This window comes from Pezoporus occidentalis, unplaced genomic scaffold (genome assembly GCF_034315485.1).
Source record: "Pezoporus occidentalis ecotype Australia unplaced genomic scaffold, CSIRO_AGI_Poc_V1 ctg291, whole genome shotgun sequence".
NCBI classification, from domain to species: domain Eukaryota; kingdom Metazoa; phylum Chordata; class Aves; order Psittaciformes; family Psittacidae; genus Pezoporus; species Pezoporus occidentalis.
The window spans coordinates 374,015-400,051 of record NW_026914841.1 but is presented as its reverse complement, the minus strand read 5'-3'; the positions used below and the strand labels follow the sequence as shown (position 1 = coordinate 400,051).

At 63.1% G+C, this 26,037-nt stretch overlaps 3 protein-coding genes across 7 annotated transcripts; 1 reads left to right on the top strand and 2 right to left on the bottom strand.

The window, feature by feature from the left end:
- Window positions 1-1,447: 1,447 nt before the first annotated feature.
- Window positions 1,448-7,202, top strand: DNAJB2 (DnaJ heat shock protein family (Hsp40) member B2). Of its 4 annotated transcripts, none has more exons than XM_062626386.1 (10): window positions 1,770-1,963; window positions 2,795-2,884; window positions 3,900-4,009; window positions 4,426-4,479; window positions 4,632-4,748; window positions 4,910-4,999; window positions 5,128-5,233; window positions 5,340-5,410; window positions 5,656-5,871; window positions 6,799-7,202. In XM_062626386.1, the coding sequence occupies exons 1-10, from the start codon at window positions 1,806-1,808 to the stop codon at window positions 6,807-6,809; spliced, it is 1,023 nt and encodes a 340-aa protein (XP_062482370.1). In that variant the 5' UTR covers window positions 1,770-1,805; the 3' UTR covers window positions 6,810-7,202. The 4 variants fall into 4 exon arrangements, with proteins under 4 accessions (XP_062482371.1, XP_062482370.1, XP_062482369.1 ...); XM_062626385.1 differs by having other exon boundaries at window positions 4,629-4,748; XM_062626387.1 differs by lacking the exons at window positions 1,770-1,963; window positions 6,799-7,202 and adding an exon at window positions 1,448-1,610 and having other exon boundaries at window positions 4,629-4,748; window positions 5,656-6,792.
- A 192-nt stretch (window positions 7,203-7,394) lies between these two features.
- On the bottom strand, window positions 7,395-18,961 carry PTPRN (protein tyrosine phosphatase receptor type N). The gene is made up of 23 exons (XM_062626388.1): window positions 18,797-18,961; window positions 17,075-17,125; window positions 16,769-16,882; window positions 16,420-16,525; window positions 16,093-16,291; window positions 15,586-15,910; window positions 15,286-15,402; window positions 15,093-15,172; window positions 14,724-15,010; window positions 14,166-14,252; window positions 13,934-14,013; window positions 13,655-13,719; window positions 11,206-11,418; window positions 10,877-11,086; window positions 10,639-10,786; window positions 10,445-10,518; window positions 10,065-10,142; window positions 9,813-9,932; window positions 9,557-9,723; window positions 8,466-8,519; window positions 8,285-8,349; window positions 8,109-8,182; window positions 7,395-8,012 (listed from the first exon to the last, which is right to left on the bottom strand). The coding sequence occupies exons 1-23, from the start codon at window positions 18,891-18,893 to the stop codon at window positions 7,941-7,943; spliced, it is 2,883 nt and encodes a 960-aa protein (XP_062482372.1). The 5' UTR covers window positions 18,894-18,961; the 3' UTR covers window positions 7,395-7,940.
- A 786-nt stretch (window positions 18,962-19,747) lies between these two features.
- On the bottom strand, window positions 19,748-24,780 carry DNPEP (aspartyl aminopeptidase). 2 transcript variants are annotated; one of them, XM_062626382.1, is made up of 15 exons: window positions 24,708-24,780; window positions 24,524-24,599; window positions 24,356-24,444; window positions 24,171-24,284; window positions 23,710-23,835; window positions 23,463-23,593; window positions 23,011-23,095; window positions 22,437-22,544; window positions 22,132-22,209; window positions 21,690-21,773; window positions 21,278-21,438; window positions 21,090-21,129; window positions 20,613-20,714; window positions 20,193-20,360; window positions 19,748-19,972 (listed from the first exon to the last, which is right to left on the bottom strand). In XM_062626382.1, exons 1-15 carry the CDS (start codon window positions 24,711-24,713, stop codon window positions 19,763-19,765), a joined length of 1,578 nt encoding a protein of 525 aa, XP_062482366.1. In that variant the 5' UTR covers window positions 24,714-24,780; the 3' UTR covers window positions 19,748-19,762. The 2 variants fall into 2 exon arrangements, with proteins under 2 accessions (XP_062482366.1, XP_062482367.1); XM_062626383.1 differs by having other exon boundaries at window positions 19,748-19,863.
- Between the last annotated feature and the right edge of the window lie 1,257 nt (window positions 24,781-26,037).

Genomic DNA, 26,037 nt, shown 5'->3' with positions numbered 1-26,037 from the left:
ACCTAGGAGGAAAGGGCAAGGAAAAGTGGGAAGGGTGCTGGGTTTTTTGCTGATTTGAGTTAGGGGAATTATTGTGGCAGCTCTAGGGTGAGGTGCAGTTGGTACCACATCCTCCCTCCTACTAGCACTGCGATGGGCCACTGCCCAACTCTGTGCAGTCTCCCCTAGAACATTAGGGAGGTTTAAGTCCTTCTTGCTGCATATCCTGATCCTATGGGTGAGGGACATATGTGCCATGAAGGCAGCAGCAATGTGTTCCCCTGATTCCAGAGTCCCAGCCAGGACATGGGTTCCTCTCCTTTCCCAGCATGAAGGCCTCTCCACCCAATGGGCACAGAGTGGGCTGAGACCTGTCAGCCTCGGGGTCTCCTTGTCCTCACATCAGCTGCAAAAGCCAGGGAAAGGAAAGCAAGGTGTCAAGACATGGTTAGGTCCTGGTGGCGCCTCCTCAGCTTCCCAGCCAGCAGGATGTGGTCCCTGCGAAGCAGCTTGTGGCTCCATCTAGTGCCCATGCCAGCCCTGCTCGGGCCAGCCCTGCACCCATTGCTGAGCAGATGGGCCACATCAGAGCGCCCTGGCCAGAGGCAGCCACCCGAGGGAACCTTCTCGCTGCTCCTGGGCAAGTAGGTACAGAAGGGCAGCATCGCGATGAGATCCAGGAAAAAAAAAAAATCCCGAACAACAGGGACTACTCCAAGCAGTTATTCAAAGAAATCAAGTGCTGCCTGACAGCAGGGGACAGATCATCCATCTCTTGGAGAGGAGATGCCCCTTGGCACAGGAGATGCCTGTGGCATTTCACCCATCCCAGTGCACACCCAGGCCCACCGATTGTGGCTGGTGGGGGCCTCTTTGCGGGTACGGCTGTCCTGAAACTGGTCCCTGGGGAGTGCTAGGAATGGCCTGTCTCAACACCCAGGTCTCCCCAGCCTGCCAGGAACAGCAGCACTAGGGAAGTTTGCCAAGCTTCCCGGCTAGGTATTTACAGGAGGTGAGGGAGATATCCCAGCTGCAATGCAGGGGTGGGGAGGGGTCCAAAAGGCCCTGCAGAGACGAGGGTCCCTCCTTCTCCCATCCAGATAACAAAAGGGAACAATATGACCTCTGCGGCCAGAACACGTTCATGGGTGCTGGTGAGACTGCCCACTACCCCGAGGTCTGGCAAGAACAGCCTTTCTGCGGGAGGCCACGCAGAGGAAAACTCCACATCAAAGCCCCCGGCACGTGGCCATCCCGAGTGCTGCGGGCGCTTGGGCACTGCGGTGCTCGGGTGGGCTCACTCTGCCTGCGTGGAGCTGGGGAAGGCACGGGGCTGGCAGCAGCTGCTCTGCCGGGGCCATAGCGAAGCCAGGCAGCCCGGCAGGGAGGGACCTGCGCCGGCCAGCCCAGCAGGCTGCACCCCTCCATGTGTCCCGTCCCCGCCCCGACGGGACGGCCTGGGCAAAGCGCTGAGTCACTCCCGCTGTCCCCTCCTGCTGCCGCCTCCCGCTGGCCGGGATCGGCCGCGCAGCTGAGGCCAGCGGCGAGCGGAGCCCGGGGACTGCCCCGCGGCGAGGGCCGTGCCTGGCGTGCTCGCAGCACTACCCGCACTCCCGGGGACAGCGAGCGAGGTCAGTGCCCACCCCATCGCATCCCGCCTGGCCGGTGCTGCCCCGGGCACAGCCCTAGGAGCGGGGAGGGCCGGAGCGGATCGCTGCGGAGCGGCGGGACAGGAACGGAGGTGGAGGGGCGGGCACCGGACGCGGACGGGCGCCCGGAGCGAGCCTATGACCTCACCCTCATGACAGGCGAGCGCATGACGTCACATGTCGGCGGCGCCGCGGTTGGCTGCAGCCGCCGCCCGTCGGGCAACGGAACCCGCCTCCAACCCCCGCGGCGGTCCGGGAAGGCGGGGGGGGGGGACGCGCGACGCCGGCCGCGGGCGGCCTGGGGCGGGCGGGGAGGCCTCGGCTGCGGCACGCAGGTGGGCAGCGAGCTGCTGGGGGAACGGGAGAGGGGCACAAGAGTTGCACCGGGGAGCGGGGCCGGCCCGGTGCGGCCTCCTCCAGTCCTGCCGCTCCCGGTGTCTCAGAGCCGCTGGCCGCAGCCCAGGGCTGCCCGCTGGTGGCGGCGGAGGAGGACTTGGAGGGGCAGAGGGGAGGTGGGAGCGGAAACTTCCAGCAGCAGCGCCGGGCCGGGAGCGCCGTGTTTACAGCCGGGGCAGGGGGGCGGGCTCTGGCGGCACCGCCCCGTCTTGCTCCCGGTGCTGTACTGGTGCCGTACTAGTGCAGGGGGCAGCGCCGCCCTCCCCGTCAGCTGATGCCCCCGGTCAGCGCGGGCGGGGGGCGAGTAAGGGCTGGGGGCGCGGCACCACGGGGTTATGAGGAGCGGGGCTGGAGCGGCGGAATCCCGTCTCCGATCCGGAACGGGTCGTCCTGTTGAAATGCCCCGGGGTGCCCGGCACGGGGAGGGTCTCCGCTGAGCCCTTAATCCGCTCCAGTCCCTAAGCACCTTAGCGGCCAGAGGAGCGGGGTTGACAGCGAGGATCCGCGTCTCTTTGCTCGGGCGAGTTGGGGTGATCCAGGAGGGACAGCGCTGCGACAGCAGCCAGGGGTCCCGGCTGTGGCTGTGCGTGCTCAAGGTGCAGGCAGGGTGCTCGGGAGGCGTGTGTAGGATGGGTACTGAGCCACTCCTGGAGGACCTGTGGGGTGGCCGGAGTACCTGGGGAGGGCCGGCGAGCCTGCTCTTGCTCTCTCATGCCTTGTGCTGTCAGACTGCGCCTGCAGACCCCCTGACATTGCCTTTCCCCCTACAGTGACCTTGCGGGACAGCCTCACGTCATGGTGGACTACTACGAAGCGCTGGGGGTGAGCCGCAGTGCTACCGCCGATGACATCAAGAAGGCGTAAGTGGGTGTCAGGCATGACCCTGCCCACCGGGCACAGCAGCCTGAGCCACAGGTACTCCCTTCCTCCCGGTGCCAGCAAGGCAGCGGCTCCTTTGAGGCCGGTGGGGAGAAGGCCCAGCTCCAGAGGTGACAATCCAGCCTTTGTTTCCTTTGTGCGGAGGCCAGAGCAGGGTTGGGCTTTTCTGCCACACAAAGGCATCTCTTGGTGGGGTTTGGTCCCTTTGTCTCTGCTCTCAGGCCAGGGCTGGGGATGGAGGTAAGAGGTGGGTCCCACTGGTGTTTGGAGGTGTCCCTTCTCTCCTGGAGGGGATGACAGAGGGCTGGGGTGTGGGGGCTCTGCTGGTGTCAGGGTTGGGGGGGCTGGAGTTCACAGGGTAAGGAGCAGCATGTGCCCTGGCAGGGACATGGGCCCTGCTGGCAGGAGCATGCTGTGCCCCAGGCACTATGGGGGAGCCCTAGGGCTGGCCAGAGCCTTCTGCAGCTCCTTCTGCCACCCTGCTGAGGTCGTGCTGCTCTCAACGGGGTGAGGCATCACCTGAGGACAATAGGTGCAGACTGGTAGCTTGCCTGGGGGGACAGAGGTGGGGGACAGAGGTCTGTGCTGGGGGTGACTTCCTAAGAATGGGTGAGAAAAGTTGGGCAGCTGGGTTAACCCCAGCTAGCTACAGGCAAGAGGAAAAGGCTGCTTATTGCTGGGAGCCTGCAGCAATCCCCGGTGCGTTCATGCCCATGGTGGAGCCCAGGAAGGCTCCGGAGCAAACCTGTGAGCACCATGCAAGGCTGAGACCGGCACAGGCTGCACCACATGAGGCACAGGGTCATGCCACAAATGTTTGTTCTGGAGGCAGGACCAGTCCAGAAAGCTGCTGTTTGATGCCAGAGACTGTAGGGTCCTGGATGAAGCAGGCTTGGGTGCCTGTGCCCACAGGGTCAGTGGTGTGGACTCAGCAGGGTTGCTGGGAGGCCTGCTGCTGGAGGGCTGCTGTGTGCCCATTGCTGCCCATCTGTGCAGGTACAGGAAGGCTGCGCTGAAATGGCACCCGGATAAAAACCCAGACAACAAGGAGTATGCTGAGCAGAGGTTCAAGGAGATTGCCGAGGCGTACGAAGTGCTGTCGGACAGTAAGAGGCCATGGTGCTGTCCTGTGTGTCCCCTTACCCTTGGGGCTTCTCATTCTCGGGTGTCCTGCTACTGGGCTCACACAGGTTGCATCTGTAGACATCCCTAGATGCAGTGGGTCCCTCTGGTTTTACTGCCTGGCTTGTAGGGCTTGGTTACTTCCCTACATATCCCTCAAAACAATATTTGGAAGATGGTGGCATGCTGGCCTCCAGGATGAGGTCTCCCCAGTGGGGCTGAGGCTCGTGCCTCCTCACCCAGTGTCTCAACCTGGGTTTGGGAGCAGTGCGGGTGCAGCGGGGGCTCATGCCACTCCCCTCCTTTTGCCGTTCTGTACTTCCCTTGGCTGGGGCATCATTGGTGCTCCTGCCTGTGCCTGGCAGCAAGCCCCCCGCAGCCCCCTTTCTTCACCTTCCAGAACAAAAGCGTGATATCTATGACCGTTATGGCAAGGATGGACTCATGGGGGCAGGTGAGTTTGTGAGCAGAGCCATGGCGTCAGTGCAGCGCTGGGTATGGCCCCATCTGAAGATGTGGTGTGGGTCTGTACCCCTTGGGGCTTCCTGCCCCTCTGGGGATTCCCCCCAGGACTCCCCTTAACTCTGAGCTTTCTCCCCCCAGCAGGAACAGGAGGCTCTGGGGCCAGTGCTGGGGCTCCCGAATTCACTTTCACCTTCCGCAGTGCTCACGATGTCTTCCGGGAGTTCTTTGGCGGGCGAGACCCCTTTGCTGACTTCTTTGGTGTGTGCAGGGCAGGGGGGCCAGGGCTGGTTCTGGGATAACCCTCTGACTGGGCTTGGGCACAGAGCACATGGCTGGCCCCAGTGGGGTCTCCACATGGCCCTGCTCCTGGCTCGCCAAGCCATGGGGGCAGTATTGATGCGGGGGTTCCTGCTTTCCAGATGAGATGCTGCCCTTCTCTGAGCTGCGAGGACCTGGCCCACGGCACCACAGAGGAGGTCACTTCTTTTCCACCTTCCCAGGATCCTCAGGTGGGAGACGCTGCCAGCCCCTAGCTGACCTTGGGGGTCCCAGAACATGGCATGCTCCTGAGCAGGGTCCATCGCCTGCTTCCCTTGTGCTCCCTGCTTGGCACTGACCTTGTCACTCCCTGTTCCAGATTTCTTTGCCTCGTCCTTCAGCTCCGGTGGCAACAGAGGGCTGGGCTTCCGCTCCGTCTCCACCTCCACCACCTTCGTTAATGGCAAGCGCATCACCACCAAGCGGTGAGGGCACTACCGGCCTTCCTCATCAGTGGGCCTTGGAACCTGCAGCTTGCTGCTGCCATGCTCTGGTAGCCTGGCCCTTGACTGTCTGTCTGTGTGTCTGCAGGATTATCGAGAACGGGCGGGAGCGGGTGGAAGTGGAGGAGGATGGGGAGCTGAAGTCGATCCACATCGATGGTGAGAAGCAGCACTGGAGACCAACCTGTTGGGATCTGTCAGTGACACTTCCCAAGTGCCCTTTCTCTCTGGGGACCCCTCTCCTTTGGGATGGCTGAGGGGTGCTGCATCCAGGCTTGGTTTTGGGTTGAGCGCTGCTGAGCCCTGTTTGGGGCTCTGCCATAGAGTGGGTGGACAAGAGTTGATGCAGCCCTGTGCCAGCTCTGAGCAGATGGGACCCCCATCCCCTGCCCCTGTTCCCATAGGTGTCCCCGACGACATGGCGCTGGGGCTGGAGCTGAGCCGGCGGGAGCAGCAAGCCTTCCCCAGCACACAGCCCGCCTCGCCACCCGCCCCGCGCCAGCCCGTGAGCTCCTCGCCCGTCTGCCTCTACACGGACAGCGAGGACGAGGATGAGGACTTGCAGCTGGCCATGGCCTACAGCCTCTCGGAGATGGAGGCTGCGGGTCACCACCGAGCAGGTGGGCACGGCCCCGGCACCCCATCCTCCTCCCGCAGAGCCCGCGGCACCCGGGGGGGGCCGGAGCGGGAGGTGGCGGGGGCCGGCAGCCCCGCCACAGAGGGGCATGAACCTGCTGCCCCCAAAGAGAAGCAGTGGCACTGCCCCCTGCTCTGAGCATGGGGCTGAGGCTGTGCCCCTACCGTGGGGCAAAGAGAGAAAACAGGGGTGTTGCTGTGTGGGGCTCGGCTCCTGCCTTCCCCAGCAAGGTTGGGGGCTCTCCTGCCCTGCCTCCTTTCTGCCGCTGAGGTGGGTGGGCAGGCAGCTGGTGGCACCCCGGGGCGGGGGGGCTGCCACAGTTGGGGGTGGTGGCTGGAAGAGGGGCTCTGGTGGGGTTCTGGAAGCACAGGATGCCTGTGAGCAGGTGTGCCCTGGCTCCGGCTGCTCCTCTCTCCCTGCCTGCCCTGCAGACACAGGGGCTCCAGGCACTGCCTCCCTGGCTGCTGCCTGCTCCTGCCCATGCTGAAAGTACTGGGTTGAGCTCTCTCTCCTTGCAAGGAGGGATCTGTGTGTGTGAGCTCTGCTTTGTGCCTTGTGTCTGTCTCTCCTCTGGATGCTGTCACTCCTGCCTGTACTCCCTCCTCCTCTGTTCCTCCCACTGCAGACCCTGCCTGGTCACCCCTGCCCTATGCTTTGCACACCTTGCAGGGCACTGTCACCCCTCTACCTTGGCTTGGGGGCACTATGCCTCCCTGCTTCCAGCAGCAGCAGTGACCCTCAGTGATGCTTACAGGCATTCCCGCCCTCGTCGTTTCCAGTTGTAGTCCTGCCTTGGCTCTCTTTCTCCTCCTCCTGGGACCTTCCTCACTCCCTCCCTGCCCCTCTGCAGCCCCGGCCAAGGAGGGTTTCACAGGTGCCGTTGTGTCCCCCCCTCCGCTTGTCTCCCCAGGTGTGTTCTGAGGCTGCTGCGCCCAGGGACCGCGCACGCCTGCTCGCCCATGGAGGCTCTCCCAGCCAGGACTCCGCTTTGTCCCTGCACGGCCACCCCCTGCCACCCCCTTCCCCAGCACCCTCTGGCTCCGTGGGACACGGTGGGGGGGGAGCACCACAGTGCTTATGGCTGAGCAATACCTGGGGCTGGGGAGAGATGCCCCAGGCACCGCGAGGTGGCGGGGAGGGTGGTGGTGGGCTGTAGATTAGGCTGCTGGGGGGGTACTGGTGGCAGGCAGCGAGGGGCAGCATGGCTGTGCTCAGCCAGTGGGGCTGGGCTCTGCCCCACTTCCTCACTGTAGCCCCCCCCCCCGACTCCCTGCTCCCTTCTGCTGACAGCTCTCAATAAACCTGTTTGCAGGAGCTGCTGCCTGGGGGTATCTGTGGGCTGAGGGCTCTGGGGTCCTTCCCGCATCCTTTGCAGGCAGAGGGTCCCTGGTACACTTGTCTGGTGGTTGTGGGGTGTGAGATGTGTTTCTGCAGGAGTATAAGGGGATAATGACCAATGACTCCCCTTGCCCCCCCATACACACAAAGGCAGAGGCCAGGCCTGGCTGCAGCTGCACAAACGTGACACGAGAACTTTATTCACATCAAGATACAAAATTATATTTCTCTAGAAATTTCTCTTCTGCTTGAGTGACGAGGTGGGAGCACACAGAGAGGACCAGGGGCTGGGACAGGCCCTCCTGCACCCAGTACCCCCCAGCCGTGGAGGACCCCTGCCCACTCCACAACAGGCACAGACAGGGAGCTGACACAGGACCGCAAGACTGGGGGTAGGAGAGCAATTTAGGGGCCTACAGCCAACTCCCAGCACCATCAGCTGGACCTCTCCTGTGCAGGGACTAGGGGACACAAACCCTGTCCCTTTAGTGGTGGCAGCAGATGTGTTGGTTTTGGTGCCCTGTGCACAGAGGGGCTGAGCCCTGCATGCCCGGGGAGAGAGGAAGGGAGGGTCTGAGGGGGGGAACAGAGCCAGCAGCACAGACAGCATTTTACAGGGAGAGCGGCCCCACAGGCAGGGCAAGGAGAGTACGCAAAGCTGGGGGGGGGGGGGGGGGGGCAAGGGGGAAGACAAGAGGGAAGGGCTCCTTGCCCTCACTGCGGCAGTGCCTTCAGGATGGCATTCACTTCCTCAGCCACAGCCGTCAGTGCGAACTCAAACTGGTCCTGGGGGAGTGGAGGAGAGGGGGGCATGAGGATCCATAGCAGCCCAGCACTGGGGGGTGTACTGAGGGAGGGAGGGGAGCCCCAGTTTGGGGGTACCTTGGTCTGCACCATGCCAGGTCGCTGGTCTCGGATGTGCTCCAGCGTAGCAGCTATGTCTATCTCCTTCACCCCTGGGGTAGAGGGTGAGAAAGGTGCTGGGGGGGGGGCACAGGCCAAGCACATGGCCCTGCAAACCCCAGAACGGGGGGGAAGCAGTGCTGCCCTGCACCTACCCTTGGCCATTCGGTTTAGGACCATGTCAACGAGGATGTACGTCCCAGTCCTGCCTGCACCATCACTGCAAGACACAGACACTTGGACCAGGGGGACCAGCTCCAGGGACTGGTCCTGGCCAGCAGGTCCCAGTCTTGCAGCTACCCCCAGGCTGTACCCCCAAGCCAGCCCCAGCAGTACCTGCAATGCACAATAATAGGGCAGGAGCGACCTCGGTAGCACTTGTTCACCTTCCTGCAAGGACAAGAAGGAGCAGGTCAGTGCCTTGCCAAGCCAGGGACAAGGCTGTGCTAGGAGCCCCTCGCTGTGCCGAGCTGGGGTGAAGGGGGCAGTGGGCATCCCATGATGTGGCCCTGGGGGGCCGGCACATGGCTCCTCCTGCCTCCCCAGTGGCATTGGGCATGGAATGGGGCCCATGAGTGGAATGGGGCTGGGGAAGGAAAAGAGCCCAGCTCCTGAGGTGCCCAGCCTGGGAAGGGGAGCAGTGGCATGACCCCAGGGGAGCAGCTCTGGTCCGGTGGGGTGCGAAGCTGGGGGCCAGGCGCCGGTGGGGCTCCCAGCATGCTCCATGCAGCAGGCACGGCTGCCAACGATCACTTTTGTGACTATGCAACTGGAGCCAGATTACTAGCTGCAAATCACAAAAATGACGCCGGCAGCTGCGAGAGAGAGACAGAGACAGACAGAGAGACAGAGAGAGCGTGAGCGGAGCTGAGAGGAGGGCGATGTGCTTGGGGAACCCACGCTGCCCTTAAGGGGCCCTGGCCAGCCCCCAGCCCACCACCATCCAGGGACCCGGAGACCCAAATAGGCACTGTCTGTAAACCCCCCCCGGGAGCAGTCCCAGCCCCGCTGCCCTCTCCCCTAGCTGGAGACCTGCTGCTGGCTCTAGGGCATGGGGAGCAATGGGACAGAGCTGCTCAAGGTAGGCTCCAGAGGTTTCTTCTTGCACCCATGGCTGCAGAAGGTGCCAGGCCGGCTGTCCCCCATGCCAGCTAAGGGGAAGAGCCCTTTCTCCCCACAAAAGCTGGAAAGTCCCAGCAAGCTCCGCTGGAGGTTTCTTGCCCACCAAGCTCTGCTGAGCCTTATCCCAACCTGGCCGCAACCGGGTGGTTCTGCTCCTCCCCATGCACGGCAGCCTTCTGCCCCCCCGCCGGTCCCTGCCGCAGCCCTGACCCCGACCACAGCGGCAACGCTGTCCTCGCCCATGGGCCCCCCGCGGCTGAGATCCCTGCCGGCTCCCCGGAACACGGTGCCGCGGGGGAGCTCACCTGCGGAAGTCCAGGAGGGGCCGGGTGGTGGCGGGGATGCCCTCGGCCGGCCAACTGAGGAAGTGGAACTGCGTCAGGGTGCGGGTCTCTTGCGACTGCACGTTCTTCAGGTAGAAGCTGCGCACCAGAAAGTCCTCGCACCAGATGTGCTCCGACACCAGGTTCACCTGCCCGAGAGAGGCAGCCCGTGGCTATCAGCACTCAAGGGACAGGGGGCTGGAGGACGCTCTTGCCCCAGGCTACTGGCCACACTTGCCTCGTAGATGTGGTAGAGAGAGGAGCCTTCATCTGGCCAGTAGCGGTCACACTGCTTGATACTGTCCTCGGCCAGCGGGCTCAGCATGACAATGACGGTGCAGCCGTGTTCCCACACCATCTGCCAGCAAGGCACAGCGGGTGTCACCACAGGGTGACGGCCCAGGCAGGAGGGGGGGCCAAGCTACTGTGACCCATGTGGTGGGCAGCACAGAAGGACCCCGGTGGGCTGGCACTGCTGGGTGACACTCACCTGCCAGAAGTCAGCGATAGTGTGGGACAGCGGCCCCTGCGTAGCGATGTATGCTGGCATCCGTGGGTCGTGCTCAATCTGGAGTGGGGAAGGGGGTGTCAGACTACACGCTCTTCAGGCAGGGTTGGGTGACACCAGGAGGAGCTGGGGAATACCCCAGGGGTGATGGGCAGGTTGGGGAGGGAGGTTCAGGTGCCACAGCCATGAGGGAAATGGGTTTTAACCACATCTGAGCAGTAGGGCAGGCATACCGCTCACAAGCAATGTAGCCCCCAGATAGCGAGCTCAGTCCTGCTCCACCCCAGAGTGGGAGCCTCGCCTGTGCCGGGAGCGCATCACAGGGCAGGGTGGCAGGGCAGGAGCCCCGGGTGGTTACTCACAATCGGACTGGCATTAATGAAGTCACTGCGGGATGGGTTGCTCTCAGCTTTCAGCTTGATCCGCATATGGTCATCTGGGGAAATGGAGACCAAGAGCTGTGGTGAGTGCCTGGGGGAGCAAGGCATCCCCATGCTCCACGGCACCCTCCTGCCAGGGCCCTGGAAGCTGGTCCCTGGCCACTGGGGATGCTCACAGGGCACATAGTCAGGGTTGCGGTTCTTCTTCAGGTTGGCTTCACTCTGGGCAATGGAGCAGATGCTGGGCTCAGCCTGGTAGGCACAGAGAGCTTGCCACTCCTTGGCCAGCCGGTCCCGGTTGCGGAGATGGTCCTCCATGTATGCCTGGGGCAGAAGGGCAGGGGTCACCCTGGCAGCCAGGAGGGTACATGGGGTGCTGGGGAGGGAACCTGCCACCCCAGCAGGCTGGCTCACCAGGATCATGTGTCCAGTGGAGATGTCCATGTTGGACTGGACGGGCTCCTCGCACCAAGAGGGTGTGCTGCTGTGGGAGCTGGGGCTGGGCTGTGGGGCATCGCTGAACTGGGATGAGACGCTGCTGACTCGCGAGGTCTCTGCTGGTGCTGCTGATGCCTCAGTGCGGCCAAAGAGAGACTTGGCAGCCATGTGCTGGCGGCACAGCTCCTGGGGGACCCCAGTAAGAGCCCTGTCCCTTGGCCACGGCACTGCCCTAGGGCAGCCCCAAGCGATGCTGATGCAGCAGTGCTGCATCCTGCAGGGTCCTGCATCCCACGGGGTCCTACCTGGTATTCCAGGGTGGTGTCAGCAGCACCCTCAGGCCCCAGGGCGGCCAGGCGGTCCTTCTCCCGCTGCTTGGCATGGCGCCGGAGGCAGAAGGCTGCAGAAGCTGCGATGGCGATGCCCGCCACGCAGGCCAGCACAATGAAGGTCAGCAGCACCGTATGGAAGCCATCCCCAAAGCGGGATGGGCGTGAGTAGGCAGCGGCCTCGTTGCGCTGGGGGCAGAGCCAAGCAAGGGTTAGCAAAAGGCATCCGCATGGGGCTGGGTGGGCAGGCACCCCATTCTGTGCCACTCTTGGGGTTTTGGGATACTGAAGCAGAGCAAGGGCATTCGGTGCTGCACTGATTGTCCCAGCATCCTCAGCGGGTGCAGAGCTGGTGTCACTGGAGTGCTGGGTGTCACTAGGGTGACACAGCACACCCACCTGCATGTCGCATGGGATGTTGCTCACAATCCTTGGTGCTGGTTTGAGCCTGGCCAAGGCCAAGCAACAGAAACCTGCTGCTCCCCCTGCTCCTAGCAAGCAGGGCTGCTCCCCATGTCAGCTCCAGCCCGAGCTGTCTCCTCCAGGGCAGGCAGTAGCCCCATGTTGCTCAGGTTAAGTGGCATCATGCCCAGCTGGAAGTCAATGAGGGCCAGATTCAGCCTGGAGGATTTATGGCAAATGATGGACCACTGTAGCGCTAGGTCCAGGGCAGTGGTAACATCTCCCAGGGAACTTCCTTAACTGGGCTGGCTCTTCCCTGCAGCCAGGGCTCCAAGGAAGGACACAGTGGGATTTGCTGGTGCTGCCAGAGGGCTGGTGCCATCCTGGTGGCTGGGAGACAGGTCCTCCCAGTCACTCTCCCCAGCTAGGACACAGAGCAGCCCCTGCCACCTTACAGGCAGTGCCCCCGGGGCTCCTTCCTGGTGGCTGGCAGGGACACCCAACCTGTGCCAGTCCCATGCTGGGACAGGATGATGCTGAGCATTTGCTGGATGAGAGCCCTTCCTAAAGCCTTGTCCCAGAGTCGCTGGTGATCAGGATGCTGTCAACCCCCAAGCTGGGTCCTGGGGCAGCACAGGGATGCTGGGACATCACCGCCACCAAATGTGCTGTGGCCAATGAGGTGCCAGAGGCCAGCATTACCTCACTGCCATGGCCTTCTATTGGCTGCAAGCCTGATGAGGTTACCGGGGGAACACTGCATCGTCATCACCTACGTGATCATCATCATCCTCGCCTGGGGATGCCCTCGCCACAGGGGTCCCTTCTGCTGCCTGCCGCCAACCCCAGCCAGCCCTGCAGCCAGGGGTATCCATCAGTGCCAGCACATCCTGACTCCCCGGGCACCCAAGCAGGATGAGCCCTGCAGCCCTGAAGGTGTCAGAAGGTCTGGAGAGGTCAGCAGGGCTGGGGGCAGAAGGGACCTCCCTTACAGGCCTGCCTGGGTCCTGCTCTCCCCCTGCCTCTCTACATCCCTTCTTCCCCAGATTTTGCACCAGTCCCACTGAATTCAGAGCCTGGGCAGGGGAGGGTGGGGGTAAAGCACGAGCTGGTCTAGACTGGGGAGGTCCATGCAGAAGAGGGCTCACAAAGCTGCCTCAGCCTTCTCAGCTCCAGCTCCTGTTATCTCTGCCATCTCTCCCGCTCCTGCCACATCAAAAGGCATTGCCATAGCAACGCTCCACATGTTGCTGATGAAGACAGGTTGCCTCCTTAGCCAGGCCACCCCTTCTCCACGGCGTCCTCCTCCTCCAAGGTCCCAATTTCCTTCCTCCCTGCCCACAGCTAGTCACAAGGCAGGAGGGTGGGAAATGGGGACCCTCCGTTGAGGATAAGCTGCACTACTTCCCTTCCCCACACTGCAAACACAGGAGCCATGCTCAGTTCCCCATCTCCAGCCCCGCTCCTTCCCCCAGGAGACTGTTCCTGGGGTCCCCAGAGGAGCATGGGAGGGGGTGTCCCTCTCCAAGCAGATGGCTCCTGCTCCATCCCCGTCTTCAGCTGCTTTGCTGTTCTCTGGGGGCATGACAGCATTTTGCCTGCCTAGCCATGGTCTCTAGGGTTCTCTGGGCACAGCCTGGCACTGGGGTGCCCAGTTGGAGGGAGGTGAGGGTGAGAACGAGCCCTGCAGAGTGCAGCCCCAGATTATGGATGGAGGGGATAGAAACCTCTGGGACACTCTTCCAAACTGCCTTCAAACCCTATGGAGCTGCTAGTTTGGAAAGAGCAGAGTGCACTGTGAACACAGGCAGCATCACAGTGCTGGGTGGAAGGGGTAGCTGCAGCTTTCCTGCTCAACCCCTGTGTCTCCAGCACAGCAGCCCAAACACAGCCCTCTGCTCCTCACTGCCCCACAGACCCACAGGGTAGGCTTGCTCATGAAGACCCCTGCACCCCAGGGCTGGGGCACAGCGCACTTCCCAGCTCTGTCCCAGCCCCAAGGGATGGGCACAGTTGCTCCTACCTCTCCCACTCCTGTTTGCACCACCTTCAGGCCCAGCTCAGCCTCCAGCTCTGCCTTCGCTTGCTCTGTGAACAGAGAGGAGATCGTCAGAGGGGTGCTCCCCCCCGCTCCATGAGACCCCTGCCAGAGACAGAGCCAAGGGATACTCCCGACTGCTGCCCACTCCACACCAGCTCTGCAGTTCAGCCAAGGGCAGTGGGATCTATGGTGGGAGCCCCCACTTCCTGGGCACCCCTCAGTGAGGGGAAGAGTGGACCAGGGGATCCCTGCCCAACTCACCAGCCTGTGTGGCCACATCTGACAGTGAGAGGTTCTGGGGGTTCTGCTGGATGCGGAAGGTGAGAGCAGGACCCACAACACTGCCGGGGAAGGGGGGGACACAGCATGAGACCGGGAAGCACAGCCCCCATCCCCACCCCCACCACAGCGTGCTCCCTCCTGGCCTGCCTCCCAGATGGCTGTGCATGGCCAGGGCTGTGACAGCAGGACCCGATGGCCCCGCTGCCCTCACCTGATGTTGATGAAGCTGGCCGTGGAGAGGTGGAGGTGCTTGGCCAGGAGCTCCAGCAGCCGCACACCTGCAGCCAGCCCCAGGGGCCTGTGGGGACAGTGGCAGGGTGAGAAGCTGGGTGCAAGGGGAGAGCCCATGCTCCTCATGGCTGAGGAAGGGGGACAAGCAAGCTCAGGGAGTCCTGTGCATGCAGCAAGGGCTGTGCTGGCTGCCGGGTTGTCAGGGTGGCAGGAGGTAAGAGCATGGGGAAGTGTGGTGATGGGGATAAACCGACACCTCCCCCTTGCACAGGCGTGTGCACAGAGGCAGTTGTGCACACACTTGGCTGAGCCCACCTCAGCATCCTGTCCTGCAGCAGCGAGCTCTGGCCTTGGCTTGGGCTTTGGGAGAGGGAGGTTTTGGGGTCGGATAAGGATGATGGGTAGAGAGGGGCTGGGGAGCTGACCCTACCACAGACCCAAACAGGCTCAGCTGAGCATGTGGAGCCATGACAGCCAGCATGGAGGGGATACAGACCCTGCACACACACACCCCCCTTGCCTGACCCCCAGCTCTCACTTCTGGTCTGTGATGATGTAGCCATACTCATCCGGTGGTCGTGTGCCCCGCTGCACCCCACCATCCTTCGCCTGTGTGTAGCTCTTCTTCTCCACCACGATTGGCTTCCCGGGGCTAAGCACCTGCTCACTGGGTCCCTGCTGCAGCTCAGCCTGAGGGGCTGGTGAGGACACTGCTCTGTCCCTCAGCCCATCCCCTGGGGTGCTGCTGGTTGGGATTTTGGGGGCTGGTACTGTGGAGGAAGGGGGCACTGGCTGCTCTCCGTGCTGCATGCCCCTCTCCATCACCTGCAGGGAGAGAAAGGGAGGAGTTGGGACTTCTGAGGAGACCCCTAGGGGGCTGCCTCACCATCACCTCCCCACATCCCACCTGTGTTGTGGCACCTCCTCCAGCACCACTCTGCTGCAAACCCACCCGTTTCACTGTGGGCATTTCAGGTCCAGCAAGACCTGGGAAAGAGAGAGACAGAGGTCCTGTAGCATGCACCCCAAAGGGCAACACTCCCTACCCTGGAACAGGGCGTGTGGGCACCCACCACTGCCAGTCCCTGTGACCCACTCACCAGAGCTCTGGAGCAGCTGGAGGAGGGTGGAGAGGCTGCTCAGCTGCTGAGGGCTCAGCTCCGGCAGCCCCAGGCCATAGCTGGCCAGGAGAGAGGCCAGTCTCTTCAGGGCAGCATCTGTAACACAAGACGGCATCAGTCTGGATGCTGTGCACCTGCACAGTGACCATGGGCTGGGTATGCACCAGGTGGGGCAGGTGTGGTTAAGGGAACACATCACCCATGGGCATGAAGGAGAGTCTGAACTACGAGGAACACGTGTGGGGACAGGATGGGGACGAAGGCTGGAGAACACGGTACCTGTCTGTGCAGGGGGTGGCTGGGAAGCCAGGGGCGCTGGCTGCTCCTTCTCTTCCATGTCCCTGTAGTCACTGGGGAGCCGTAAGCTGTGCTGGAACCTGGTGCTGGGAGGGTCGGGGCGGCCCGCTTTCTCTCTGGGCAGGGAAAGCATACCCAAGTCCTGGAAGAGATGCCCCCCGTCCATTCCTGGCTGCCCACCATAGGATGGCACAGGGCCGGCCCCAAAAAGAGCCTGGGCAGGGACCCGGCCCAGCAGCGAGGAGGTCTCGGGGCTCTGCCTGGCCGAGCCGCCAGGGAGCTGGTGAGCGCTGTCCTGGTAGCTGAACTGCAACCGAAACACAGAGCCACCAAGGTCAAACGGCACAGGGCCTCTGCCACCCGACGGCAGGGCACCCCAGAGGCGGGGCTTACCCCAGCACCGGCAGAGGGAAGATGTGGGGAGTGCAGCAGCCCCTTGCGCGTCTCTACCTTTCCAGCTATGAGAAGGACCCTTGCCCCCCAGCTTACCTTATGGTAGGAGTAGGGGTTGAGCAGAGCCTCTTCATATCCCAGCTGGGGCAGGGAGGGCAGCAGGAGGTGCTCCAGGTACCGCTGCAGCAGAGGGGATGGCAGCAGCGGCGGGGGCTGCCCCAGATGCTGAGCTGTGGGCAGGCCCGGGTCCGCGGGGAGCTGAGCTCGCCGGGGGGAGCCACGGAGGGGCAGGAACCTTGGATGCAAACAGCACTGGGGTGACTCACCTGGGTATGGGGGAGGTCCCTCCTCCAAACCCCATATGAAGGGCAAAACCCTCACTGTCCTGCTCTGCTCGTAGGCCAGTGGCTGGCACTGCCCTACCTGTCCCTGGCCGCTGGCTCCAGTGAGGGCGGCAGGCGGATGCGGGGAATGCGCTCCATCTCCTGTGAGATCACGTACTGGGTGATGCCATCCTGCCAGGAGAGCCCTGCCGTGGGAGGGGGCTGTGAGACACAGAGGAGGCCTGGGGACCATGGGGTGAGTACATGGGAGGCCACCATCATGTCCTGACCCTGTATCCCATTGCCTGGGTTTGACACCGCTCCTGCTAGAATCAGCTGGACCCCAGTTCAGCCCAGCCTGGCCCTTGGGGCAGTAGGACCCCAGCAGTCCTACTTGCCACCCAGCAGTGCTGCCTGACACCCCCTTCCCACCGTACTCCCCCTTTCACCTTGTGCCATGAGATGCCGCAAGACATCCTGAAGGCGCTGGAGCACAGGAGAGGTGACTTGAAAGTAGGGTCTGTCCTGCACAGAGCCCACCTGGCACTGTCCAAACAGCCCATCTGCAAGAGAGGGAGGCAGTGGAGCTGGATGGATGAACACCCCTGGGGTGGGGGTCTCTGGACACGGTCCCAACCTTTCCCTGCCATGGCCCCTCCACATTGGACCCCAATTCAACTGTAAGGCCGCCCTGCATCCTCCCACATCCCCTTGGGAAGGAAGACGGGATCCCTGCACCCCTGCTAGCCACCTACCCTGCACGCACACCTCCTGGGGGGAGCACAGCCTCCGGTCAAACAGGCAGCCTGGGACGGACAGACAGACACACAGGCCAGTCAGCACTGTGCCCAACGGGGTCTACAGTGGGGTTTGCTCATCACCAGCTGCTTGGGGACCCCCACTCCCCCAGGGAAGTACCACGGGGGAGCAATGTAGTGATGGGGGGGGGCACAGCCTGGTAGCCACAGGCAGGGCCTCAGTGCCAGCCTCTCCCACTCATACCCAAGATGGGGGCTGTGTACAGAACCTGTCTAGCTCTAAGGACAGGAGGAGGCCTGGAGTTTTTTGGGGTGCCAGCAGTCAGGAAGGGAAGGCTGAGGGGGCAGAGTCCCACAAGACCGTGTCTGTTGCCCTCCTACATGAGGCACTACGAGGCAGGGACACAGCCCCGCACCTTGTGACACCGGGGATCCACCCTCCCTGCAAGGGGGGGCCCAAAGCAGGCATGCAGCGGGAGGGGGTTGCCTCTCCATCCCCTTCGGGGGGCAGCACTTAGGCAGGGGGCGGCTTCCCCCTTCCTCTCTCCCCCCCCCCGTCTCGGTCCAAGACCGTCAGCAGCGAGACGGCAGCAGGCGATGACTCAGCCCCGGATGGCAAAGAAGGAACGAGAAAACAACCGGGGGGAGGGGAGGGAGGGGCCCGCGAGCCCGCCGCGGGGGAAGGGGGCAAGTGGGGAAGGAGGTCCCTGAGACCCGGCCACCCAGGGGCCAGTCCCCCGGGGCAGGGGCCAATGCAGGTTCGGGTACAGGACCCCGCTACCGAGGACGGACCCCCGGGCGCCGACGGGAGGGGCGGGTGGGGGGCCGGGCCGGCGGGGCAGGGCGGGCGCTGTCCACGGTGCTGAAGCGACGCAGTAGCCTCCCGCCGGGACGCTCCGCTCAGCTCCGCCGGGAGAAGCGGCACCGATCCCGACCCCGGGAGGCTTCCCCGGGCAGGACGGGGCTCAGCCGCAGCCGATCCGGCGCCGTTCCCGCCTGCTCTCGCAGGCGGCTGGGTTCTGCAGAGCTGCCGGACCCGTCCCAGCGCTCCTGGGCCCGCTGGAGGATGAGGGGATGCAGCAGTCCCGGGCGCCCGGTAGTGAGTCAGCGGCCACCACCGGGACCGTGCCGTGCGGGGGGGGGGGAGGCTGCAGCCTTCCTACCAGTCGTGGCACCCGGATCCCCGAGAGCCCCGGGGAGACACCGCACGGGCCGACCTGGAGGAGAGCAGGTGCCCCAGCCCACCCTCGTGTCCCGTACTGGGCCGCGCTTGCCGGCAACGGGCGGCTAAAGAGCGCCGGGGTCCCGGAGGAAGCCGCCGCTCGGGGCCTCTGCCTGCGGTTCTCCATTCCTGGGGCAGCCCCAGACACCGGCTTTGCTCCGGGCAGGGAGTCTGGGAGAGAACCGCCCTGCTCCTATCCTGTCCCACCGGCCCCGGTGGCGTCAGAAACTCCGCAGCCGCTGGGGTGCCCCGAGGCCAGTAAGAACATCAGCAGACCCGGGAGAGTGGCGCCCCCCGGTGCCAGTGCCGCATCCGCCGTGCTGGTAACCAAGACGCCTTCTCCCCCTCTCCACCTGGGCCAGGCCTGCCACTGCGGCCGTATCAGCATCCAGGGCAGCGGTAACAGCACCGGCCGCGTAGCTCCCTGCCCTGCGGCCGCTCCGGGGAAACGCCCCCCACCCTTCGGGGCGCCGCCCTGCCAGGGGTCCCGGTCTCACCGTGCGCGGCGGTAGCGGAGGCGCCGCCGTCCCACAGTAGCCCTCGGCCGGCCAGGAGGAGAAGGCAGAAGAGTGCCCGGAGGAGCCGCCGCCCCATGCTCCGCTCACGGCCGCACCATGGCGCACCCGCCGGCCGCGCCCCCGCCGCCGCCGCCAACCCGCGCCCCGCCGAGCCGCGTGCCCCGCCCACCGCCGCCTCTCCGCCAATGGGACACGGCCCACTGCCGCCGCGACACGCCCCTCTGACCGAAACCAATCAGAGAACTGCGCTTCTTTCCCCCCACTTCGGGCTCACGCCCCCCAGTTATCGAGCGAGGCCAATGATGTCGCGCCCCTGGGGTAGACGGCCGAGGACTGCGCCAATCGCAACCTCCCTGGAGGCGAGCCACGCCCACCGGGGGGTGTGCCGCCGCGCCGGCAGCGCCTCCGCCAGTCACCGCCCCCACCAATCACTGCCTGCCCTTTCCCAGTCTTGTGGTCCCATTGGCTCCCGCGCAGGCCACGCCCTTGAGAAGACACCAATGAGCAGCAAGCAACGGGCCACACCCTCACACCCTCACCCATCGACATGGACCCAGTGCAAGCAGGAGGGCAGCAGCAGACCCAGGGCACCTGGAGGGTTTGGATAGGGCCCTGGCAGAAGCAAGCAGCTGCAGCTTTGGGGCGGACAGCACCAGATAGGGCCCCTCCCTACACCCCTGGCCATGGCAGGGCAGGCTCAGTCCCCTATTATTCCTCTGGGCATGGAGACAGCCCCAGCACTGCAGGAGGCACGAACCATCCTCCCCCTGCCTCTCACAGAGGAAGGAAGGCTGTGTTCTGCCTGCTCGATAGGACACCTGGTGCCCTCCACCCAACATGGTGCTGGGGAGGGCAGAAATGGGAGCTGTAGGTGTTCCCCCCACATGCATCACCCCCAGCCCCAGCTGCACTCAAGAAATCACTCGCTGGTGACGCAGAGAAGCTTTAATGGCCCCAGGGCTGAACCCCAGCTGCTCCCTCCCTCCCTGCCGTGCTCAGTCGACCACCAGGCTGCTGCTGACTGCTGGCAGGAGCTCGAAGAAGCCCTGGAAGGAGACAAGCTGTCAGGGTGGGCTGGGCAGGGCAGCATGGGGCTGGGGGACAGGCAGTGGCTCTCTGCCACGTTACACACACGCAGGGCATCACAACAGGCAGCTACGCACAGAGAGCAGGACCACGTCGCCATAGAAACCCATCACTGACTCAAGGCTAGTGCTGGTTGCCATAGGAACCATTTGGGGACGGCAGCCATCAGGGAGGGCTGAGATGGCTGGGCTCAGCCCCAAGGCGGGGGCTGGATGAGGACATGGGGATGCAAAAGGTGTAGAGCAGCAAGGAGGAGGCTTCAGTGCAGGACAGGGAACCTGGAGCTCACCTTGAAGAGAGTGATGCTCTGGAGCACGCCCGAGGTGCAGCACATCTCCCTGATGGAGTGCATGGCGAGCTGCGGGCAGCCGATGTCCAGCACGCGCAGCCCCAGGCGGGAGGCCAAGATGGGGCCAATGGTGGTGCCGCAGGGTGTGTCATTGCGCACCATAAACTCCTGCATGGGGACATGGCCTCAGCAACTCCCCAGGCTGCCCACAGCCTCCCCCAGGCCTGAAGGAGGCAACCTGGGCCAGGAAAGCAGCACCATCCCAAAACCAGGATGCAAAATGACCCAGAGATGGGACACATTCCCTGAGACAGCCCCAGAGCCCCAGAAAAGTGGGGACGGACAAGGTAACTGAACACAGGGGCAGGGCTGTGGCCCAAGCTGGTAACATCCACGGAGGGCTTCCCCAGCCCCACTCACCTGCAGAGGGACACCCACACGGGCAGCGATGTCCCGGATGATGGCTTCAGTGACAGCAGTGGAGGCGTAGCGCTGATTGCTGTTCACTTTGATGACGGGGCCCTGCACAAGAAAAGGCACCACAGGCCCACGATTGGCACTGGGGATAAGCAGTGGCTCTGGAAACACCCGTCCGTGCCCAAGCAGTGCTGTCCAGCCCCAACCTAGCAGCTTGTTCTTCCCTCCTTTGGTGATCCATGGGGACAGGGACTAGCTCAGAGCAGGGAAGGGCTCCTGGGTCAGGGCTATGGTCCCATGAGATTAACACCAGGCACGCAGCATGGGCAAATTGTGCTGTAGAGCAAACGTCTCCCCTTTGAGTGCCACTGAGTTGCACCCCAGGGCTGTGCTCCAGGGAGCGGCTGAACATTTCACAGCACTGCAGGACAGACAGACAGACAACTCCCAGCCCAACCCAAAGCAGAGGTCTGCCTTCACCTTGTGGAAAGCTGGACGATGATTCTCCTCATGCTTGTCCCTGCAAAAGAGAAGCAGGAGTTCTGTGCTACAGATCTCCCTCCCTGATGCAAAAAGGACTCCTGTCTGTATCCCTGGGGAATGATGGGACAGGCTCCCCCAGCTGGCAGGGGAGGCTGCCACAGCTCACCGCACTGCTCAGTACTCACACGTAGTTGGGGTGCACTGCATGGGCCATATCAGCACTAATCATGTAGGACTTGGCCACAGCCTCCTCAAAGGCTGTCAGGTTCTGTGGTGATGCTGAGATCCGGCGCAGCACCAGCTCCGTCAGCAGGGACTCTGCGCCCTGTGCGCTCTCTGACCCTACCTGCCAAGGACCACCATCAGAACAGCACAATTCCCCAGCAGCCCAGAGTCAGCTGAGTGACATGGGGTTCCCCAAAGCCAGCAGAGCAGCCTCCAACCATACTCCAACCCCCACACCCTGCCTAGGCCATGCTCCACAGGGGGGGTAAGCAAACCCCCACCCTTGCCCCACTGGGATCTATCTCATGTTGGGCATGACTAGGGAAGAGCAAAGAACTTTGCCAGCCATCCACTGCTGTGCTCCTCACTCACCTCCTCGTTGTCATAGAGTGCAATGAGACGCACGTTGGGCTCCTGGGAGAGGGAAGAGGGTGCTGCACATGAGTCAATCAAGGCCTGCAGGGGTACAGGAGAAAGGACTGTACCTGAGCCTGAGAGCCACCTCAACCCTGGAAGCTTATCCGTGAGCCAGTAGAAAGTTCCCCAGCAGTGCACAAAGCACCAAGGAATGGAACTTTAGGCACACACATTGCCCAGCGAGAGCAGGACTCTCCCCTGGGTACTGCTGGGAACCCCACACACCCAGCAAAGCAGGCAGCCCCCATCCCACCCCAGATCCTTCAGCAGGCCAGACCCATCCCACAGGAACACATCTCCCTGCAGAGCCTCAGGCCGACTCGTGGCTCCAATAAGCCAAGCCAGAGTGCACACAGGCCATGCTGTGGCCTCCAGCATCCTCTCCCCTTGTGCTCACCTGCAGGGCGCAGTAGCAGCTGTGCAGGTTGTCCAAGCGTGGTGAGAAGATGAACTCCTCAAAGGCACCACCCAGTGCCTGCAGGCAGAGAGCCAGGAGGAGCAGAGCTGGGTCACCAAACAGTACCTACCACTGGGTCCCCATTCCAGCCCCTCTTCTCTGCCCCCCCAGGAGCTGCCTCTGCTCATTGCGCTCAGCTCCCAGCCCTGGAATGCCCCAGGCAAAGGAAGCATGCCAGGTAAAACCTGTGCAGTGCCAGCCTGCAAGCTACATGCAGGCAGAGGGAAGCTCCTGCCCTTACTCACCGCTGGCTGTGTATCCGCCAGGCATAGTTCCAGCTCCACAATCTGCTCTGGTTTCACCCCCAGCTGGGGGCAGAGTAGGGACAGCAGGACAGGGCTGTGCCGTTCTGCCTGGGAAGAAAGCAGAGCTGCACATCAGGCAGGCAGTGGATGGCAGGGAAACCCCCTGCTTCCTGTGGCAGAGCTGTCCCACACTGCACTTAGGTTGGCCTGGTCCTCCCTCCTACTAATATGTCCTACAGTCAAGCCGCCACACCACACAGGACACCAGGGCCACTAGCATTGCTCAAAGAGGTGCTCTCTGCACCCTGCGCAATCCCCCTTCCCTGCCCAGGGTGTCTGTGACAGCTTTATGGGGGCTGCACCCTCTTCTATAGGATGACTGCAAGCCAGGGTGGGAAGGGATTGATGGCTGAGCAGACGAGTGAAGTACCCAGTGCTGGGGCAGAGTGGAAGTATACTAGCAGGCCATGGGGAGAAGGGGAACCTGCTGGCAGGTCCCTGAGGGCTAGAAATCAAAGGTGTCAAGTGTGAGGTCCTAGCAAGCACCCTTGCTAGTCCTTTGCACCCGACTCACCTGGGACACAGCACTGCAAGGTGTGGCCTCCATGAGGACCTCCTTTTCCAGCTCCTCCTGCACAGCAGTAGCCAGAATGGGAACCCTGTGGGGAGACGGTGCTGTTAGCTGCCAGGGCTCTGCTCACATGTTGGGTCACACACAACCAACCATTCCGGTGGTGCTTGCCTTGCTCCTCCAGGGGGCGATTGCCACACCAAATGGAGCAAGGACACACAGCATTTCAGGCACATATCTATTGTGCCACCTTAGGACACCCCAGTGTCCTTTCCCAAGGCCCAAGCTTGGAAGCATCTCCTGGGAGAACTCTACAGGGCTAAGAAAAGCCATTGCAGACCTCCCCACTGTGACAAGCAGCTGCCAAAGGGAGAGAGCTGAGGCTGGGTACTGCTCCAGCTGGGTCGCAGCCCTCCCATGGGCTAGCCAGGGATCAGGGCCGAGGCAGGCCTTACAGGTGGTGTTCAGTGTTGGGCCCGAAGTTCTCATTGACGTTGCGCTGCAGATGGATGGCCAGGTGAGGAATGCGGAGGACGGGCCGCTCCACACGTACCAGGCGGTGCTCCAGGCGCCCTGTGACTGGGTCCTGAAACACAAGGAGGGGCGGCTGAGGCCAGGGCTGAGAGGTTGCAGTAGGTCTCACTCTGGGTGGGAGTCACAGACCCAGAGCTGGCCCACTGTGCCTGCCCCAAATCAGCTCACCTTTATGATCACCCTCCCGGCCACGGTGAGGTCACGGTCAAACCACGTGTTCCAGATGCCCCCTCCATAGGTCTCCACACCAACCTGCACCATGCCCACCTGCCCCCGCTTCGAGCACCGCTTCACCTGGATGACAGCAGAGGTGTCACACTGGCACTGCAAAGCCCCAGGGCTGGGTAACTGGTTGGGACCAGGCAGAGCACACCCAGAGTCTCATGGCTGATCCTGCCATTGCCGAGTGCTGTGATGTGCTTTGCGGGACAGGACACTGAGGCGACAGCAGCAGGTGGAGCAACACAGGGGTCAGCATGGCCTGCTCTGAGTGGCAGATTAGTGTAGGGAGCTAGCCTTGGTGGTGTGGGGCACGGGGGGAGTCGGGGTCATTTTTCTTGTGGATTGAAGCTGGAGAGCACCAGAAAGGCCCCAGCCCAGGGGGCAGGCAGCCGGCTGGTCAGCCTTACCCTCAGGCAGGGGCTGTCGGTGTGCGCCCCCAGCAAGCTGAACCCATTCCCGGGCTGGAACTGGCCGCCGACGGCAAAGGCGATGAGAGTGGAGTAGTTCCTGGTGACGAAGTACTGCGGGCAGAGAAGGGGTGAGCACCGGCCGCCCCCAGGCCCCGCCGCTTCCCCGCCCCAGCCGGGCTCACCTTCTGCGCCGGTCGCACGTCCCAGTGCTCCGTCTCCTTCAGCTCCTGGAAGCCGGCCTGCAGCAGCCGGCTGCGGCACTCGGCCACAACTACGGGGGCAAGAGGCGTCAGGGGCCGCGCCGACGGGAGGGCAAGGGAAGAGGAAGCGGGGCCGGGCGCGCTCCTCACCGTGGTAAGGCGAGGGGCTCCGGTTCACGAACTTCACCAGCTCCTGCGCCGCCGCCTGCGCGGCCTGCTTTGAGCCCTGCGGGCACCACTGTCAGCGGGCAGCGCTAGCACCCCCCAACCCCGGGCCGGGACACCCAAAGGGCCCCGGCACAGCTCTCCCCGCGCCCACCCCCGCTCCTGCTACCTGCATGGCCGCCGCCGCCGCCGCCACGCCCCGCACCGCGCGCCCCCTGCTGGCGCGGAGGAATGCGCCCAGGCGGCCCGAGAGTGCGCGCCCCACGGACGTGCCTTGTGCCTTGCGCCTCGCACTTCAACCTGCAGAGCGGAATCGCAGAAACAAATAGGTTGGGGAAGACCTTTAAGATCATCAAGTCCAACGTCACCCCAGGACTGACAAGGCCACCGCTAAACCATGTCACCGAGGGCCTCATCTGCACAGTTTTTGAACGCTTCCAGGAATGGTGACTCCACCGCTTCCTTCGGCAAGCCTGTTCCAAGGCCTGAGCACCCTCTCTGTGAAGAAATTTCTCCTAATATCCAATCTAAACCATCCCTGGTGAAGTTTGAGGCAGTTCCCTCCTGTCCTGTCACTTGTTACTTGAGAGGAGAGACCAGCCACCTCCTATCTCCGTCCTCCTTTCAGGTAGTTGCAGAGAGCTAAAAGGTCCCCTCCTGAGCCTGCTATTCTCCAGATTATACACCCCTGGGTCCCTCAGCCACTCCTCATACACTTGTGCTCCAGACCCTTCACCAGCTTCATTGCCCTTTACTGGACACACTCCAGCATCTCAGTGTCTTAGTGAGAGACCTAAATGTACCACGTACTTTGCACCCTGCACCCCACACCCTGCACTCTGGTCTTGGGCAGACAAACCTGGTGCCTGCCAAAGCTAGGGCAGAGCTGAGGGCTGGGTCAGTGGGAGACAAGGGGCAGGGATGGGCTCCCTAGGAATGGTCAACCAGTGGTGTCCAATTCTGGGCACTGGGTGCGTAAGGGTCACCCCAAAATGGGGCTTGGCTCACCTGCAGCTGTCCCTGCACTGCCCAGGGGTGCAAGTGCCCAGGGGAACGTGCATGCTTCCTGAAGGGTGGCTGTCATTGGGACGAGCCAAGCTGCAGCTCTCCGCTATTGCTGCTTTCCTGACTTGGCAGTGCCTGGCACTCACAGAAAACAAGGCACAAGCCCTTGGTGCCATGTTGGGAACCAATGTCCCTGAGTGACAGTGGTGCACAGGGGTGCTGGGAGTTGGCACAGTGGCAGGTAGCACCCCAGCTGCCTACCAGCCCCAGCAGGGACACAGCATGGGCACATCTAAGGGACAGGTCCCCTGGGCCTCACATGGATTGGAGTGGCTCCTGCCCTTGGCTGGGTCCTCTGCATGGGATGGGTGTGGCAGTGGGGTTTTGGGTTTCCATCAGTGCTTGTGCATCATTTCCCAGCAGGATGTGTGTCTTCCCAGCTATGGGTGTACAGCCTTAGGAGGGACATGGCAGCCTGTGAGCACTCCATGGGT

What these genes read in the sequence shown, in the direction of transcription:
- DNAJB2 (XM_062626384.1), top strand. Translation starts at nt 1,806, where the DNA reads ATGTCGGCGGCGCCGCGGTTGGCTGCAGCCGCCGCCCGTCGGGCAACG. An exon ending in GGATGGACTCATGGGGGCAG is followed by an intron (nt 4,480 to 4,628) that starts GTGAGTTTGTGA and finishes TTCTCCCCCCAG; the next exon opens with CAGGAACAGGAGGCTCTGGG. An exon ending in GAAGTCGATCCACATCGATG is followed by an intron (nt 5,411 to 5,655) that starts GTGAGAAGCAGC and finishes CTGTTCCCATAG; the next exon opens with GTGTCCCCGACGACATGGCG.
- PTPRN (XM_062626388.1), bottom strand. Translation starts at nt 18,893, where the DNA reads ATGGGGCGGCGGCTCCTCCGGGCACTCTTCTGCCTTCTCCTCCTGGCC. An exon ending in CTATCGCTGACTTCTGGCAG is followed by an intron (nt 9,933 to 10,064) that starts GTGAGTGTCACC and finishes CCTTGCTGGCAG; the next exon opens with ATGGTGTGGGAACACGGCTG. An exon ending in CCTATTATTGTGCATTGCAG is followed by an intron (nt 8,350 to 8,465) that starts GTACTGCTGGGG and finishes TGTGTCTTGCAG; the next exon opens with TGATGGTGCAGGCAGGACTG.
- DNPEP (XM_062626382.1), bottom strand. An exon ending in ACGTGCGACCGGCGCAGAAG is followed by an intron (nt 24,285 to 24,355) that starts GTGAGCCCGGCT and finishes CTCTGCCCGCAG; the next exon opens with TACTTCGTCACCAGGAACTA. An exon ending in CACTCTATGACAACGAGGAG is followed by an intron (nt 21,439 to 21,689) that starts GTGAGTGAGGAG and finishes GGTCCTTGGCAG; the next exon opens with GTAGGGTCAGAGAGCGCACA.